The 18773-nt window shown below is 39.4% G+C and overlaps 1 protein-coding gene across 3 annotated transcripts in view; it reads right to left on the bottom strand.

Annotated features, from left to right (window-relative positions):
* GRM8 (glutamate metabotropic receptor 8) overlaps window positions 1–18773 on the bottom strand; it is a 709328-nt gene that overhangs the window by 7139 nt on the left and 683416 nt on the right. For 2 of the 3 annotated variants that reach the window (XM_023755339.1, XM_023755341.1), the window contains one exon: window positions 796–1042. In XM_023755339.1, coding sequence (XP_023611107.1) covers window positions 796–1042 — 247 coding nt within the window. Of the gene's footprint in view, window positions 1–740; window positions 1043–18773 lie in introns of all 3 variants that reach the window. The other variant, XM_023755340.1, reaches the window with a different exon arrangement.

Below are 18773 nucleotides of genomic sequence, written 5' to 3'. Positions count from 1 at the left end.
GTCATGAGGCTTTCAGGGGAGCGCTCTAATTATCTTAATTTATTCAAGGAGGGAAGTCAAAGGAAGCCAAAGAAGGGGACCACTTGGGGGAAACAAGTATTAACTATCATTTAACCTCACATGTCGGTTAACCAGCTTTCAAATCTCCAAATGACCCTTATTTGTGTAAGATCTTTGCTAGTATGCCCCATAAATATTAGGTAGCTATTAATTCTATAAAGAGCAACCAATAATGAACTAACAAAGATTAAAGATTTGTTCCTAATTATTAAAAGATAATTTTTTAAAAATATATATATTTTATTGATTTTTACAGAGAGGAAGGGAGAGGGATAGAGAGTTAAAAACACTGATCAGCTGCCTCCTGCACACCTCCTACTGGGGATGTGCCCGCAACCCAGGTACATGTCCTTGACCGGAATCAAACCTGGGACCTTTCAGTCCGCCGGCCGATGCTTTACCCACTGAGCCAAACTGGTTAGGTCTAAAAGATAATTTTTATATTTAGAAGATAGTCCCAAGCTCAGTAATGCCTCCAAAGAGAGACCTGAGTGTCACACGCTGAAAAGAGATCGTGTGTGCATGTTTATGCTCCTCAGAAGAGCCATAAACCTTGAAGTCATTTGGTCAGAACCAAATGGGTCTCACAGCCATGATGGTCTCATGGTGTGCAAGTACCGTCATGCCCCTGGAGCCATGCGGCGCAGTCCCCAAGACTAGTAGAAGAATGTTCAACGTACATCTATTAGGAAGTGCTCCCGCTCTTGACCATCGGAAAGTCTACGGATGACTTACTGTTGGTTTCAAGACTCTCACAGAGTTCATTTTTCACCTCGCCATTGGGTCTGTCATTGCCTTTTTGGATCAGTTTGCTTTGCATGGTGGCAGCCGTCACCACAGCCTTGAAGCTCCGTTTGCGTTTTTGAACGTTCTGCTCTGGATGGAAAATTATAATATAAACCTTGGGCATATAGAGCATGCCCAAAGACACCGAAGCGCTTAAACTCATGGAGACAGTAAGTGTTGTTGTTTGGATGTACATCTGAAGGGAGGAAAAAAAAGATTAATGTTGGTAAACCTGATCTAAGATAAAGCAAATAACATAATCGTTTTCTGAAATTATCCCAGCTTCTCTGCTAAACTTGAATGAGAAGGTACTTATGGAAATTGCCCTTAATTATAATCAAGCATTTCTTTATCCCATCTGCAAATGTGGGTAAAGTTGTATTGTTTAGGAAGTCCAATTGTTAAAACAAACAGGCAACATATCTATGATCCTCATTAATATCTGTTCACTTCAATAATACCTCTGAAAATGTACAGTCGTCAAATTATATCTGGCAAGCCCAGGACCCAAACTAATTATGTCCTTTTAAATAAAGGATCTAAAGATATTCAACTTTGGGTGGCAGAGATGGGTGGAGGTGGAAGAAGGCATAGAGGGGATAAAAGGTGATGGGGGGAAATAACTAAATACACTGTATTAATATTTTGAAATAAATAAATAAAACATTCAACCTCAAGGGTAAATACCTGAACCAGCCTCAGCATTGCCTTGTCCTAGGGGAAACAGTTTCTCATAACAGATCCAAACCATGAGGAGAACTTCAGACACTAGAATGGAGACTGTCCCTGTTTGTGAAATCCTACCACCAGGTTACTGAGTTTGCTGTTCAATTCATCTACCATTAAGGCTGTCTTTTTGCACAAGACCACATCGTGAGCATGTGAATACCCTTCAACAGGTGATAGAAAATATGATTTGTTTCAAAGTTCTCTTCCTCCAGGAAGTCATCAATGATAAATCTTATCGTAATGATAATGTGTGTTTTTTAATTTTACTCTTAATGCCTAATACAATGAAAAATGAAAACAATGGAGTACTTCACTAATGTGTAATGATGTGATTATAATCATTTATATGAACTTTGCAGTAAATTATATGAAATGTACAACTAGAATATAAACTTTGTTAGAGCCAGTAATCTATATTTTTTCTTATATACATTGAAGAAACTATCCAAGACTCTAGACAAATAATGACTCAGAAGCTTCTCATTTTTTGGTATGTGAATATCTTCAAGAAGATATGATTTATACTCGATTTGATTTACACAATTGTACAGAAAATGCTTCCCATAATATTCCACTCTGTCAAACGAACACCAGTAATGGCTACAACACATGGCTGATGACATTTCAAGTCAGCAGCACAATGCATAGCCTCAGTTGAGCTCATGCATGTTGGGCTCATGCATACCTGCCTAATAGAGACATGATCCCAAAGCATCTGTCAGCAAAGCCACAAATTACTACATGGCATGACCTCATACTAACTGCCTATAAATGAAACCCACATTAAATTTGAAAGAACTAAGGCCTTCCCCCATGGCGACCAGGCCTTCCCTGCCTGCTGAGTGAGCTCCTGCACTCCACAGAAGTGGACAAGTCCCTGTCCATCTCCTTCGAACAGGTGGTACCACCGCCCCCTGTCACCATGAGTGAGGCAGGGTTGAGCCTACCACTTCCAGTCCCTCCCCCCCCCGCCCAAGTGGGTGCTTGGCCTCCCCCATAATGTGGACATGTGCCTACTGTCTCCCTGTGAGTTTGAGCACTGCTAGGTCGTGCCAATGGTGACGGTCCCCACATGCCCTGGCAGCTCTAGTGACAGCAGCATGTCCATCAGCGAGTCCCTGCCCACAATGCCTGACTTGGACCCCCTGCCTGCTGCCTTTGGCACTGCAGACTCAGATGAGGACATGGAGAGCTGCCTGACTCAAGGTCCCCAACCACTGCCCACCTTGTTCCCCAGCTGCATGGTGGACCTCCAGCTGCTGCCCCCAAACAGACCAGCTGACAGAGAGCCTAGACCAGTGATGGTGAACCTTTTGAGCTCAGCGTGTCAGCATTTTGAAAAACCCTAACTTAACTCTGGTGCCGTGTCACATATAGAAATTTTTTGATATTTGCAACCATAGTAAAACAAAGACATATTTTTGATATTTATTTTATATATTTAAATGCCATTTAACAAAGAAAAATCAACCAAAAAAATGAGTTCGCGTGTCACCTCTGGCCTAGATTGTACCCACAAGTCCTTGGCTCGCCCCACCCCCAGCACTGCCAACCCCAAACCCACTCCAGTGATCACTGCCAAGACCAAGGGGCTACCTGGGCCAGTCTACCACTCAGTTCCCAGAGCGATCCCAGTGACAAGAGAGATCTGGCACCCCTGCCCAGAAAGTCCCCAGACCCATCTGAGTCAGCTAGCAACAGCCAGGTGGGTTGGAGGCCTCACCTGGCTCCCCTGTCTACCTTGATCTGGCTTACCTGCCCCAGGAGGCAGTGTCTGCTGGTGGGTGAGGAATTCTTTTGGTGGGTTAAGTGCTATGCTACATCAGCAGCAGCCAGGACCAGCTCAAAGAAGAGGGCATGCCTGACCTCCAGGAGACCCCGATCCCCACCTTCACTCAATGGCCATGCAAGAGTGGTTTTAGGAGACGTATGCCTGGCACCAGGCACTGGACATTAGTCCATGTGGGACAAGGCCTTCCCACTAGCCCTCCTCCCCCACCCTCAGCCCACTGTACTGAATCACTGCATCATAAATAAACGAAGTGCCCCACTTAAAAATTTTTTTTAGAATGTTCTGATAAACTGTGGACCTGTGGCTTTAAGCCTTATAAATCTCCCTGAGTTTTGCCACCTACTTTTAAGCAACTTATCATATGCATGCTCATAAACTTCTCCTGGGTTGATTAATCCTCTCTGAATTCCTACCTATTCTCCAGCTAGCATTGCTATGCAGCAAATGGGCTGCAGACAAAGGACATAAAGATAAGGAAAGGATATAGCCAAATATCAACCACACTGGTGAATACCCCAAAGCCGCTCAAATAGGTAACCATCAGCTTTGTCCCAGTAAGACCCTGCAAGTCAATTTAGCTTAAAAACAAACATGCAAAAAAATCTCCAGACATCAAACAGCCATGAAATAACAGGAACACCACACCAAATAGCTGGATTATTTTTATGTCTTAATCTGTTGGTCTTGCTAAAATGTAAATTACTAGCTCAAGTAATACATAAACACCTTGGTATCTTGTAAATTTTCTCTGCTGCCCTAAATATAAAGGATAATTTTCTTCCATTATTCAACACAGAAATGATTTAAAATTGTGTTTGTAATATATGGTAAATTTAATATTGCTAAATATTAGGCATGAAGAAAATTCTGGAATTCTAGATTCCACATTAAATATATTACTACAGTCTCTCTTTTCAGCAAACCAACTCATTGGAAGATATGATAAACATAGACATTAGGATTGAACTGTACTGTGCTCAGTGTTCCAAGCTCTCCATTAGACACGATGCTGTCAAATTACACCAAAATGCTGAGCTTACTTGTGTGCTCTTTTAAAACAGCTTCTGAAAAATTGTTATGTGAATTTAATTCAGGAAAAGCACCTATTCAAAATCATACCCTAAACTCCCAAATCTCACAGTGGCCTATCAATTCGTTAGAGGGCCTTGCACCGAAAGTAGATTGAACTTTTGAACTTCATTTTTGAATACTTAATACAATGAAAAAGTCATATATATCATAACCCCAATGAAAGCAACAACAACAAAATAAGCAAAGAATAAAAATGGCACCTCCTCTCATTCTAGGGGAACTAAATGTTAAATATCAGGGCTTATAGGATTCTGACTATCTCCCATATATATGAAGAAATGGAGAGATTATATTAAAAGATTGAAGGCGAGCACTTAATTTTTAAAAAAACTCATCGATTGTTGTATACCTACCGAAAATTTTAATTATTTGAGCCATATAAGAAAGAAACTACACCACTTATAGTTTTTTGGGGGTGCGGGGAGGGTGGTTGTTTATATTAGAGATAAAGACGTTTACAGAGAAACTTTGGAGTTGCTGTGTGGGTGGTAAGAGCCCCATGTCAACCCAGCTGGTGACAATCCAAACTCTAATAAAACTTCCCTGGCCACTGGACAGCTGTGTGATTTTATTTTCCTCTCTGACCTTTAATTTCTTCCCTATGAAATGGGGGAAGCAATACTTTTCTCATAGAAGGGTTATAAGGTGGAGTGCCAAGCTTTATAAAATGTCTCAAAGGCACAACATAGTAGTAACACAACAAGAGTATTTGCCCTACAGCTTTGAATCTGAAAGGATGCTAACAGGTATATAGGACCAGAGAGGGGCTTAGAAGCTTGTATCCAAAGCAGACAGATCTGTTTACTGAATAGCTGACAGCCATCATCTAACTATATGATGTCAAGAAAAAGGCTTTTGTGATCTTACTTCAAAGTAGGCAGAATAAAATCATGCCCCTAAGTCAATTCTGTTTGCTGATGTCAAGGCTATAGTCACTGTCTGTGCTGCAGTCCTGGAATAACACACTGGCTCTCTGTATCAAGTTATAGCGCACTAGAATGTGGGAGGGAACTAGATTAACTCCCTGTAACCAACATAAATCCATTGAAAGATTCAGACAATGGCATTGGATATGTGAATGTAACCTTCTTTCTTCCAATCTTTTTTTTTATGCCCCACCTTCTGCCCCATCACTCCAAAATATTAATACCCGGAGGACGCGGAGTATCTTTTCTATTACATACACTGATGGCCTGCCACGTTCTCTGCCTCCAAGCTCCATGGACATTTTGATCCTGAAGCAGGCAGATGCACTGAGTAGATTGAAGCGATCTTGGGCTTAGCCAGGGAGGAGCTGGCACAAAGAGCATACAAACATGCCATCTTTTCTGAGACCTCTTATAGCTCCCTCTACATTCTCCGAGGGTCATCTGTGCACATCCAGGGTCTGTGGGAAGCAGGGCATGGCCTGGATCATTAGAGACTCTAAGGAGAGTGAGGAGGGAGATTATATTGCTAAAGGAGAAAGGTCGGCTTTTACTTCAACCGGCCACCTGCACACAGAATTCCATAACTCTGATGTTCAAGCTGTTAGGTTTCCAATGCGTCAGTAACTAAGGTAACCAATTCTTACACCTGACACCCAAGGCAGGTTTGTGCCATGTAGTAAGAAACAAATTCATTATTTAGTCTTGACGATTTCTGCCTGGCCCTGGATGGTTTAGTCTCACTCTTTGCTACAGGAAGCCAGGTTCCATTTGGCTGCTTTGCACATAGTTTAACCAGTTAGAAATCTACATTCGTACTTAAAGCTGACTTTCGCTGCTTTTGTTATCTATTCCCTTATCTGTGTGTTGGCCAAAGTGGCACCTGTATCCAGAAATGATTTTTCCTCTGCTATTCAGCAGGGCTTCAGTGAATGGACTTCAAAATCTCGTTAATTGCTGGAAGTGATTTTATAAAAATTGATAGAGAAGTGTACAGAGAAAGTCTGGAGTTGCCTGATGGGTGGTAAAAGCCCCAAATCAATCCACTATGCAAAAGTTCAAACTCTAATAAAATGCCTGGCAATTGGCCATAACCTTAAATGCAGCAACCCGACTCATGTGGCTGAGTCTGGACCCTAATGAACCATCACCAAATCCATATCATATATTTTACCATTGTTTCTCCCTTTCATCAATTCTAAAGAATCCTTCTCATTTCTCTAAAATTTTTACTTTGAAGCCTCCAGACATTAGTTTTTAAATGTCCATCCATCATCTATCATCTGTCTATTATCTATCTATCTATCTATCTATCTATCTATCTATCTATCTATCTATCATCTATCTATATCTATCTATCTATCTACCTATCATCTACATTACTCTCTTAATCATCACATTTGGAATTATGGCCTTAAACTAGGACTAGTTTCCTGTGCTTACTACCTGTACAGTGGTTCCTTCACTCAGAAGAGTCTCATACTTAGTATAATGACCTACTGTCACTGTTTGAAAATTCTTAATACGTTTTGAATAAAGAGGATTGTATTTTTATATTTCACTAGTCCCCAGAAGTTATCTAGATAGCGCTGCCTTAGAAACCATTTACCTGCTCACAGTTCCCAGGCTGCCCTCAGGAATTCAATTGCCTTCTTGGTAGCTCCCTTGGATGCCTGGCACGCACCTAGAACTAACAAGCATCTGAATCCCATCTTCATTCCTAAACCTGCTCTTCTAGTGATCTGTCATGTCTTATTAACTCCATCTTTCAGATTATTGAGACAAAAAACTTTAAAATTCCTTTCTTACAATCTTGATCTATGAAAAATCCTGGTGATTCTACCTTCAAAATTTATTCAGACAGGCCATTTTCCACCACCCCTACTGGTACTACATTAATCCTGCCAATATCAGCCCTCATTTGGATTATCGCTATAACATTCTACTAATTTCTCTTCTTTCACCCTTGTTCTTCTCTGTCTCATCACCTGACTGGTCTTAACACATCAACCAGAATAATCATTCTTTTTAAGGGTCACCCCTACTCTCAAACTTTACCATGATTCCCTACAATGATGTCCCTACAATGGCTCGTAGGATCCTCTGAACTGATCTGGTTTACTCTTGCCCTCACACTGGCCTCCTGGAACGTACCAAACATGCTTTTACTTTGGAGCTTTATATTAATTAAAGGGTAACTCTGTCACTTTCCTAAGGTCTTTCCTGAACTGCTCTTTTTCAGTGAGACCCTTTCTAAGTACAGCATTAAATATTGTAATCCCCATCCCTCAAGTTGCATTCCCAGCTGTATTTTACTTCTTACCATCTAACATTTTCTACCATGAAAGTCTATATATCTTACTAATTTATGTATTGTCTATTTCCCTTAACTAGAATAAAAACTCCATGAGTATAGGAATTTTTTACCTGTTTTACTGCTATTACCTTAACACCTATAATACTGCTTAGATGATATAAAATTCCTATATTCTTTGAGGTGGTATAGGTACTTATTTTTGAATTTAGTACTTAGAGAAAATAACCCTTGTAGTTTTAAGAGGAAGACAGTAAATCAGATTCTAAATCTAGAAACTAGAAAATTTGAGGGCCCCATTAAACCTCAAATCAACATCTAGGTGGAGACAGAAACTCTTTGATAGATAAATATGATGCTCTTTAAAACTGTAAATATGTCAATAATGGGCCATTTTGTTCTCAGCTTAGCAAAAGACAATATAAATTAAAAGTCAGTGGTTTCCACTTTGGTAATATAAGAGCTCTGGGCTCAGCCCTGGATCACTTCCCCATGCAAGAGCTGTATAACTGAGGGTAATGGACTCACACTATTCATAAGCTTCCATGGATTTACTCAAAGGATTTAAAGAGACAATGCTTGTAATATATTGGCACAATGCCTGACACATATCAATCAATAAATAATACCTATAGTCATTAATTAATCTTAATCATATTTCTCTATTCATCTTCCTCCATTCCTCACACAATAAAGATTTAACAATTCCACTCTCTCAAAATAAGTCTCAAGTATTTTAGCCTTTTTAGTAGTGAGCGCGCGTGCGTGCGCGCATGCATACACACACACACACACACACACACACACACACAGAGGCACAAAGTATTTATTCATAAGTAAATATATTTTATGCTTATGGGAAACTCTAGAGTCAGCACATTCAAATAATCACAGTCTAATTTCATTCTGGGAAAAATCAGCATCATGAGTGTTGTGTTTCTCCTGTCAGGTAGAAATCAGTGTTGCTAACCCATCCACAAGTCATTGCATTGCCTTTCCATTACTGGAGAAGAAGGTGGGTTTGCTCTGATCCATTTGCAGTCTCTCATCTTGTCATTTTTGGCCGGGGCACATGTTAGCAAAATAAAGGGTCAAATCAAGAGGTGATGCAGAACAAGGCAGGTTCACAAGTGAGGTTTGAATTCTTAACCTTGGACTTATTGGGAATGGTGGGAACCAGATGCAGAGAATAATAAAGCATCAACCAACAAGTAGAACATCAGCTTTGCCGGGGATAGGAAAGGAGAAGTGTAAGGAAATTCAAGATCCTCTAAAGAAGGAAGAATACATATTGGACTTATAATACATGCTTATAATGAAATATGCATGATATTCAATATTTGCATTAATAAATAGTTTATTTTTTATTAAAGCATGGTAGACATTTTATGAAGTAGATGTTTTAAAGTAGAGCATTATTAAATAAAATTTAGTCTACATAAGTATTATTTATAGGAACATAAGAAAAATAATTTCTCAAACAATGATGTTGCATTTTCTACTGTGACATATGCAAATGAATATGAGGCCTCTACTTGCTAACTGTTCATTGGTTTCTCTTTTACAGATAATTTTCTTAATGTTTCCTTCTATGGATGCCTATTTCAATGCTGCCTTTTAGCTCTTTATCACTTTGCAACAGCATGGTCAGAACTGAGAATAAGAGTAATGGAGATATTTTAATTGTTATGATTTAAATAGTATCTATTTGAATGGGTACCAAACATAATAAATGGAATATTTACATGAAGAGAACAAATAACAAAAGTTTAAAATTTTTTATGAAAGAAGCCAGGGAGAGAAAATACTTACTATAAGAAAACACTTTATGAAGTATATAATTATATATGATATATATTACATAGAGTTAATATCACTCAAAAGATTTTTAAAGTCCTGTGATTGCAGTTGGTTTGTGCTTAAACATACTAATAGCATCTCAAAGTTTTCTGATGTTGATTAAAGAGATAACTTTGGGTGTTGTACGATAATTACAATCATAATTCTTACCAGTTATTGAGGATGAAGTATTAGTGCTATGCCAAATATTTTATGCACATATTTTCTCACAATAATCCTGTATCTTAGAAATGGGTCTATTTTGGAGAATTTAAATAACATCTTCAAAGTCACACACTCATAAAGATAAAGCTGAGGTTTTAACTGAGGACTGTCTGACTCGCAAGTCCATATCCTTACCACGCACCATGTGGCTCCCATAGACACACTGAGAGGTGAAAGTATAGGAATAGTATGGCTTGAAACCTCACCAAATCAGAAAATCATCCATTTTCTAATAGAGTTTGGCTACATTTCTTAAAAATGTAAGACTCAGTTAAAGCACCTGAATTAACATCTAATTGAGAATTCAGAGGGTTCTCTTCAAAACTGCTGTTATCAACCATCTACCTTCCTCATAAAAATCCTCACTGTGGATCTTGAAGATGCTCTGGTTTTCTTAGAACTATATCTTGTTGAGCTTGCTGGAATCATCTAGTTGGAAATATGAACCTAAAGAGCTGAATAAAGTAATGTTTTAAATGAAGACTCTAACATTGAGTTTGCACTGGCCAGATCAGAGAAGTATCTGATGGAACCACTGTCCATCAAGAGGACAGGGGTTCCCTTGAATCAGAAGACACATTGTCAGCACATAGCCACCAGAGAGAGGCTATTGACAACACAGTAGGTAGGCAAACTGAGGACCACAAATACCAAGTGCTGAAAAGACTAATCTCAGTTGCACTGAAGGATCTCCATTCACCCCTTATCCATGGACTGTCTCTGGAAGCCTGACTGTTAACACTGGTCCCTTTACTAAGGTCAACCCCAAAATAAGGTGAGTTGGGAGATATGATGTAACTCTGTCTCAAAGGGTGAGTTCCATAACTGCGGGATCATGACTCTCTTCCCTCAGCTGTATTTGTACCTACTCTTGTCACATACATGCCTAGATCCTGGCAATTCTGACTCATCACATCACTATTTCTGAGACAACCTATAGAACAGTGGTTCTCAACCTTCTGGTCCTTACAGTTCCTAAGGTTGTGACCCAACCATAAAATTATTTTTGTTGCTACTTCATAACTGTAATGTTGCTACTGTTATGAATCTTAATGTAAATATCTGATATGCAGGATGGTCTTAGGCAACTCCTGTGAAAGGGTCGTTAGACCGCCAAAGGGGTCGCGACCCACAGGTTGAGAACCGCTGCTATAGAAGGATATCTTTGGGTATTAGATATTTTATTCTAAAAAATTACATATGAAGGTCAAGGTAGCCAGATTTCTGTGGAGGAAAAACCTCAGACCTAACATTGTTTTGGACTTTGTATATAGGTCCCCTATCATGTCTGATATAGACACATGAGTCTGCCTGAATGCCAACTATGAGGGAAGCATTTAGGAGAATTAAAACTTTACCCACATATATGATGACCTCCCCAAGTCATCATGCCTACCCAAGCCATGCTGCTAATGTCAAACCGGTGATCTGCTGCCATGTGTACTGATCACGCAAATTGGCACTAAGTACCTCATGGAAAGATTCAGTCCTTTGTAATAATGACAGCTCTCTCATCCTTGCTATCTAGCCCCGGCCCACAGTATGGCCCTCTAGCCCAAGAATGTGGTTATTTTTGATAAATTCTATATTCATGTGCATGATTATTCTATCCCCCATCATTTCCTTAACCTCCTCATTTCCAATGATCTTGTCCTTTACTCCACCTCAAGCACTCACATTCATGACCATAGCTTGGATCTTGAATACTCTTTTTTAGTTTCTTATAATAGACTCTGTAAAAGACTTTGGTTTAATATATTGATTTTGAGTAAGATATATTTTACATTATCTTGTATTTTTCCTTAAGTCATTGAATTTTACACCTAGAATGAATATGGAGTTACGTCCGCAGGCTTCAGTGATGTAAGCATTATTGCTCAGGAGTGACAAGTAGCTAATATCCAGAGGAATGGCTATTTCTCATTTCTCATACTGCATATTTCTGTGTGGAAATGGCTCGCCAGGCAGCCTAATAAGATACCAGAATTCATGTAAATGTGTGCAGGGACTTTTTGCAACAAAACTGACTTATTGCAAGTATTTTAAATTGGGGCTAACTTTGGCCATACTTCACTGTGATAGAATGTGGACTTTTCCGAGTGTGAAAAAGCAAATATTAAATAGTATAACTTTCATTTTACTAAGTTATAAAAAGTAAATCCAGCTACTATCAAATAAAGTATGCATAGTTATAATCACTGCTTTATATATTACATATCAACAGTTTAATTAAATATTTTATATTCAGAAAATGACTTTTTATTTCTAGGTTTTTAATGTGAATTACCAAAATCACAACAACAATACTTATTACATTTTTATTGCAGAAATCCTATATCTTAGTTAGATGATGGGTTAAATAGACTTTTATGGATGCCATCAAGACAATTGCCATATGTACTATTGTATGTGTAAAATAATATCTCAAAGACCACAAATCAATAGTAAACAGGATTTTAGAACACAAATTATTCTAAATTTGGAGGACCATCTGGATACTATTATTAAAACTGTGTTCCTAGGAGTAGAAGTAGAGAATTATGTAGACAAATTATTCCATTGGTAAATCTGATACATTGAGTTCTAAGTATGTTCAAACTATCAATGCTTCAGATAATTGCATCCAAGTGAAAACTTTAATTGCCATAGAGAAATATCATTATCATTGAGTACTCTCTACTTTAATCTTATGGAAAAATTGTCCTAAACTTTTTTCTTTTATTACTGCTAACAAACAACTTTAGGTGCCAAGTCATAAATGAAGCAGTTTACCGAGGAGAAAATTAGGAGAACAAAATACTTTTTGTTGTTGTTGTTAATCTTCACTGGGGGATATTTTTTCCATTGATTTTAGAGAGAGTGGAAGGGAGGAGGAGATAGGAGGGAGAGAGGGAGGGAGGGAGGGAGGGAGAGAGAGAGAGAGAGAGAGAGAGAGAGAGAGAGAGAGAGAAACATTAATCGGTTGCCTCCTGCACATGTCCCAAGTGGGTTGGGTATTGTCTTTGACTGGAATGGAACCTGTGACCCCTGGGTTCACTGGCTAACACTCTAACCACTGAGCCATGCCAGCCAGGGTAGAAAACACAATTTTAACTGAGAAAATGGGTGTGCATAGGTATCAAAACATGTGCCCCTCTTTCCATCTTGTGGACTTGTTTCTGGGGAGAGCCTAACTCTGACTAAAATTAGTGTAGCCATTTGACTAGTTTTCAACCAATACAAGCGAAAAAAATAACAAGTGGCATAAGAGTGTTTTCCAGAATTTATTGCAAGAAACCAAGAAGTGTGTGTAATGTCTCCACAAACTCTTTGCCTTTCTGCTGATGGGGTGTTTATGACAATGAGGTAGTGGAGGGTGGCCGAACCCTATGGAAGAAACAGGGGTTCCTGACTCTATGGAGGAGCGGGCCAGTCCACCAGAAACCGCTTCAGACTGTGATGTGAGAAATAACATTGTATACTCAGAGCTCATACTTTGAGTTATTTTCCTGCAGGTGGTGGATTTGTAGTCCCTCAGGCTAATTGTGAGGGTTGGGAAGGGTGAAGGATAATGTCTATGGCAATCACAAAAATGAAGCTATAATGTCCTCAGACGGATTCTAACAGCTGACCTTGTTCAAGTCATTACCACATTCTAACAAAGTGTCTAGTCTATCAAATATAACCCCGAGCCATTCGATTTATTCCTAGGTTCAGTGACCTTGGTCTTTAGTTAGGGAAAGAAAGAACCAAGCTAAGTTTTCTATTACACTTTCAAGAAAAATCATTTCGGGCACTTTGTGTAGACTTCAGTACCGGAGGGATTCTATAAGAAAGGAAGCTGTATAACACAGCACTTACAAAAGAAAGTTGGGCTGCCAATGTATAGTTTAAAATTCCACAGTCAGCAGCTTAGCACTTGTGCCTGATATACTGCTTTCTGATATGACCTTTTTCCCTCAGCTAGTTCATATCTGACATTGCATCTAACCAAGGTCTTTGACACTGGAAACAAATATTACCAATCTCTGAATACTCTTAAAAATTTAAGCTACAGAATTATCATTGAGAGCACTTTTTCCACAGAGCAAACTTTTGCCAGGTTCTATCATTTATTTATTTTCTTTGAATATTTATACTTTGTTTCTACTGCCAAGCCTTCCCCTGTGTCTATTTTGTTTCATGAGTTTCTGTTGTATATTATTGCCCTCAATTACTTACACATCTTTGCCCATGGTCCTGTAATTTTCAGACTCACTCTTTAGGGAATACCTTTCTTCTCTATTCCATTCATGTCAAGGTTTATCATGTGACATGCTTTTTCTTTAACTCTGATATTCTTATTTACTTATTTTAAATTTTTATTTATTGATTTTAGAGAGAGAGAAACATCATTTGTTGTTCCACTTATTTATCATTCATTGGTTGATTCCTGTATGTGCCCCGATGGGAGATGGAGCCCTCAACCTCGGTGTATTGGAATGATGCTTCAACCAACTGAACTACCTGGGGCCAGGGCCCTATCATGTGATATGTTTTAAACAATGAGCTGTGAAGAGTTATTATATACACCATCCTAAGCAGAAGCTTTACAGGATTCAGTGATTGGCCCTTGCTTTTTCTCTCTGCCAAAAGAATGGTTTATTTCAGATGGAGGCTGACCTACAGCAACTGTAATCACTGCCATGTATTATAGGGGAGAATTAAACCACTGCTGCTTATTACAGCAGCATACACTAGTAAAGGCTGACTAATACTAGTATATTCTAGAGACTCAATGCGGTGCAATTGAAAGGCACTTCTATTCAGAGAGTCCGAAAGCCAAAGTTAAATGCTTGACTTTGGCATGCCTGAATGTGGTGATCCCATGCCAATAAATTAATTTCTATGAGTTTCTTTCTCTCATATGTAAAACAGGAAAACTTATTCCTGACCTGATAAAGTAACAGGGTTGATTGTGAATAATGTATTTTTAAAAAGTGTTTTGAAAGTACTGAAATAGCACAGGACTGTTGGGTGTTAATATTATGCAGTATCAATATCCTCCCTGAATATTTCTGCCTCCAGCTTTTCTGTCAAATACAAGGGATTTAGAAAAATCTTGCTTTCCTGAAGTGTTGATCAGGGGCAAGAAGATGGAATGAAACAAACCAAGCCAGAGAGGTCATTAGATTAGGTCATCCGGCTGAAACCATGATCCGGTTAGGAACTCCAAAAACCCTAGTCATGGTGGGGAAAGTAAGACCATAAGGTGCTATAGGACATTTTGGATATGTGATGTTGACCATAAAATTTCAATATATTTCCTTATCACTTGCCTAAAATCAAAGAGCGACAACTGTTGCAAATAGAATTAAAAAGCTGAATAACAAGAAGGAGGATAATGTATCTTTTATATAATATTGGCGATATATCAGGCTAATTATTTCTTCCTTCCAGTAGTGTTGTTATCATTATCTAAATCTATATTGACCCAGTCCCATGGCTTCTCAATTTCTTGTCATCCCCACTTGCAATAATTTTGTTTTTTATCCCATTCGTTTTAATAATAACTGCACACATGCCAAAGTCTCTTCAAGAATCCCAAGCTCTGACCTGGCTGGTGTGGCTCAGTGGTTGTGCATCAACCCATGAACCAGAATTGGTTTGATTCCTGGTCATGGCACATATCGGGTTACGGGCTCCATCCCCAGTGTGGGGCGTGCAGGAGGCAGCTGATCAATGATCTCTCTTATCATTGATGTTTCTATCTCTCTTTCCTTCTCCCTTCCACTCTGAAATAAAAATAATAATAATTAAAAAAAAATTCCAAGCTCTGACCACTACCCTACTGTTGCAAGCCTATTCCTTCTGTACAGATGCTAATAATTCTTCGACCTGACAATTTCCTCCAATACACCCATATTAAGCCCTCTCCTGTTCCTCTATTTCAGAGGTTCTCAACCTGTGGGTTGCGACCCCTTTGGCGGTCAATGACCCTTTCACAGGGGTCGCCTAAGACCATCCTTCATATCAGATATTTACATTACGATTTATAACAGTAGCAACATTACAGTTATGAAGTAGCAACGAAAATAATTTTATGGTTGGGTCACAACATGAGGAACTGTATTTAAAGGGCCAGAAGGTTGAGAACCACTGCATTTGTTCCTTATCTGTCTGAGATTTCATTGTCTGTCATTGAAAACACTGTTAAGAAAATTCCCTCCCCTTCACTATTCCTCTCTTCTATAATTGCTGTGTCCAGATAATAGAATTCCAACAGTTTAAATATAACTCACTGCTACTTCTATACCATTTTCCCGCAGGAAAACTAAAAGTGAGCTTGTTGTAAATTAGCCTCATTATAAGTTGTTAATGATAAGCCTCAACTGCGCCTCAGTGAGCCCTCAATTCTATTAGATTGTCCTCTTCAATTAACTACCCCACTCTTCAAGAACATGACTAATTCACATCTCTTTCTTTAAAACTGAAATACTTACTCTTCTCCTCACTTTTATCTGATAACTAGTTCTTATTTCATTGAGAAAACAGAAAAGATAATTAGAGAACTTCCACACACTTCCATACCACTTTTAGGAACCCACTGGCTTCAGTAATAATTATTTCTGTCTTTTCTCCTATTACTATCTAAAGTCAATTCACCCCCGATGCACAAAATTCCATCTCTTTCACCTGTTAAAGGACAGTAATTCTGATAACTACCCTCTCACCTACGTTACCATTTTTACCATTTCTATGGCATTGTAATTGAAACAGGCTATCATATTCATCTTATAAAGAAAACTTCTCATTCCATAATTTTCAAACATTAAAAAATACCCATATGCACCCCTTTACAGTAAAATTCAGTGAAATTGTTGCCTCTATTTGTTTAATCCACTTGCTTTCCTTCTATTCTCTCCTGAACCCACTCCAATCAGGCTCTATAAAAATTTCTCTTTGTCAAGTTCACATCTATGGAGAGAGCCCACCACATGGAAGAACATATTTGCTAATGATTCATCCAATAAAGGGTTAATATCCAAAATATATAAAGTACTCATACAACCCAACAAAACGAAGACACACAATCCAGTTAAAAAATGGGCAGAGGACCTGAATAGACACTTCTCCAAAGTGGACATCCATGGACAAGGGACATATGAAAAATTGCTCAAAGTCACTAATCATCAGAGAGATACTAGTACAAATCAAAACAACAATAGGGTATCACCTCTCACCTCCCAGAATAACTACTATCAAAAAATCAAGAAACAAGTGCTGGGGAGGTTGTGGAGAAAAGGGAACCCTACTATACTGCTGGTGGAATGCAGACTGGTGCAGCTACTTTGGAATACAGTATGGAGTTTCCTAAAAAACAAACAAACAAAAAAACAACAACTGTCATTTGACCTAGAACAGGGGTGGGCAAACTTTTTGACTCGAGGGCCACAATGGGTTCTTAAACTGGACCGGAGGGCCGGAACAAAAGCATGGATGGAGTGTTTGTGTGAACTAATATAAATTCAAAGTAAACATCATTACATAAAAGGGTACGGTCTTTTTTTTTTTTTTTTTTTTTAGTTTTATTCATTTCAAAAGGGCCGGATCCGGCCCGAGGGCCATAGTTTGCCCACGGCTGACCTAGAATATATCCTAAGAATATATCCTATGAATATATTCTAAGAAACCTAAAACACTAATCAGAAAGAATGTATAAACCCCTATGTTCATAGCAGCATTATTTACAATAGCTAAGATCTGGAAACTGCCCAAATGCCCATCAGTAAATGAGTGGTGCACTATGCAGCTGTAAAAAATAAGGATCTCTTACCCTTTGAGACAGCATGGCAGGACCTGGAGAGTATTATGCTAAGTGCAATAAGCCAGTCAGAGAAAGACAAGTATCACATCATCTCATTCATATTCTACATAATAAAAGCCCAATATGCTAAGTGTCTGGTCATCTGGTCAGCTGTTCAACCAATCAAAGCGTAATATGCTAATGATACACTAAGGCCACTCAACTGCTCACTATGACGTGCACTGACCACCAGGGGGAAGATACTCAGACTGGTAGATTAGCTTGCTGCTGGGTTACAGCAGATTGAGACTGAGCAAGACAGGCCAGACACACCCTGGAGCCCCCTGCAGTCCCTCCTCAGCTGGCCAACCTCCCATGTCCCTCCTGATCATGCACTGGTGGGGTCCCTCGGTGTGGCCTGCACCCTTTCTCAATCCGGGACCCCTCAGGGGATGTCGGAGAGCCAGTTTTGGCCCAATCCAGCAGGCCAGGCCGAGGGACACCACTGGTGCACGAATTCGTGCTCTGGGCCTCTAGTGTAGAATATAATGAACAAAGTAAACTGACAAACAAAATAGATCCAGAGACTTGGAAGCATGAAGCAGACTGACAAATCTCAGAGGGAAGGGAGAGGGGAGTAGGGAAGAGATTAACCAAATAACTCTTATATGCATATATGCATAGTCCATGGACACAGACAGTGGTGCCTAGGAGAGGGGGAGGGTGCTAGGGAAGGGGGCCAATGGGCGAAAAAAGGGGACGTTGTAACACTTTCAACAATAAAGATACATTTTCAGAAATTAAACTAAAAAAAAACCCCAGAAAACAAAATAGCAATTGTTTGCAAGGGTTGTGGAAAAATTGAAACCGTGTGCCCTGTTGTTGGGAATGTAAAATGGTATAGCTGTTGCTGGTGGATGTGTGGTTCTTGGGGTGTCATGAGGAAAAGCATTTCCAGGGACCCACAAGAGAAGATGAGGGCGGGTGGCAAGATTTATTTGGGAAGCAAAATTCATCTCTGTTCGTCTCACCATGGAAAAGCGGAGCCAGAAACAGTCAATGCCCAAGGAACCTGTGCCATATGAAAGCTCAGTCCCAGTCCAGCATCTGCCTAGTTTGGCTTGTGTTCCCCAAGGCGATCCGTTGCTGGAGCCTGTGTTTGGAGTCGTGGCCAATGGCCCTGTGGCTGCTAAGGCCGCAAGGCCATGAAGAGAAAATGCGTGGATGCATGAGCAGAGTGTAGGT

Source organism: Myotis lucifugus, unplaced genomic scaffold, assembly GCF_000147115.1.
Source record: "Myotis lucifugus unplaced genomic scaffold, Myoluc2.0 scaffold_73, whole genome shotgun sequence".
Taxonomy (NCBI): Eukaryota; Metazoa; Chordata; class Mammalia; order Chiroptera; family Vespertilionidae; genus Myotis; species Myotis lucifugus.
This window is presented reverse-complemented; position numbering and strand designations above follow the sequence as displayed.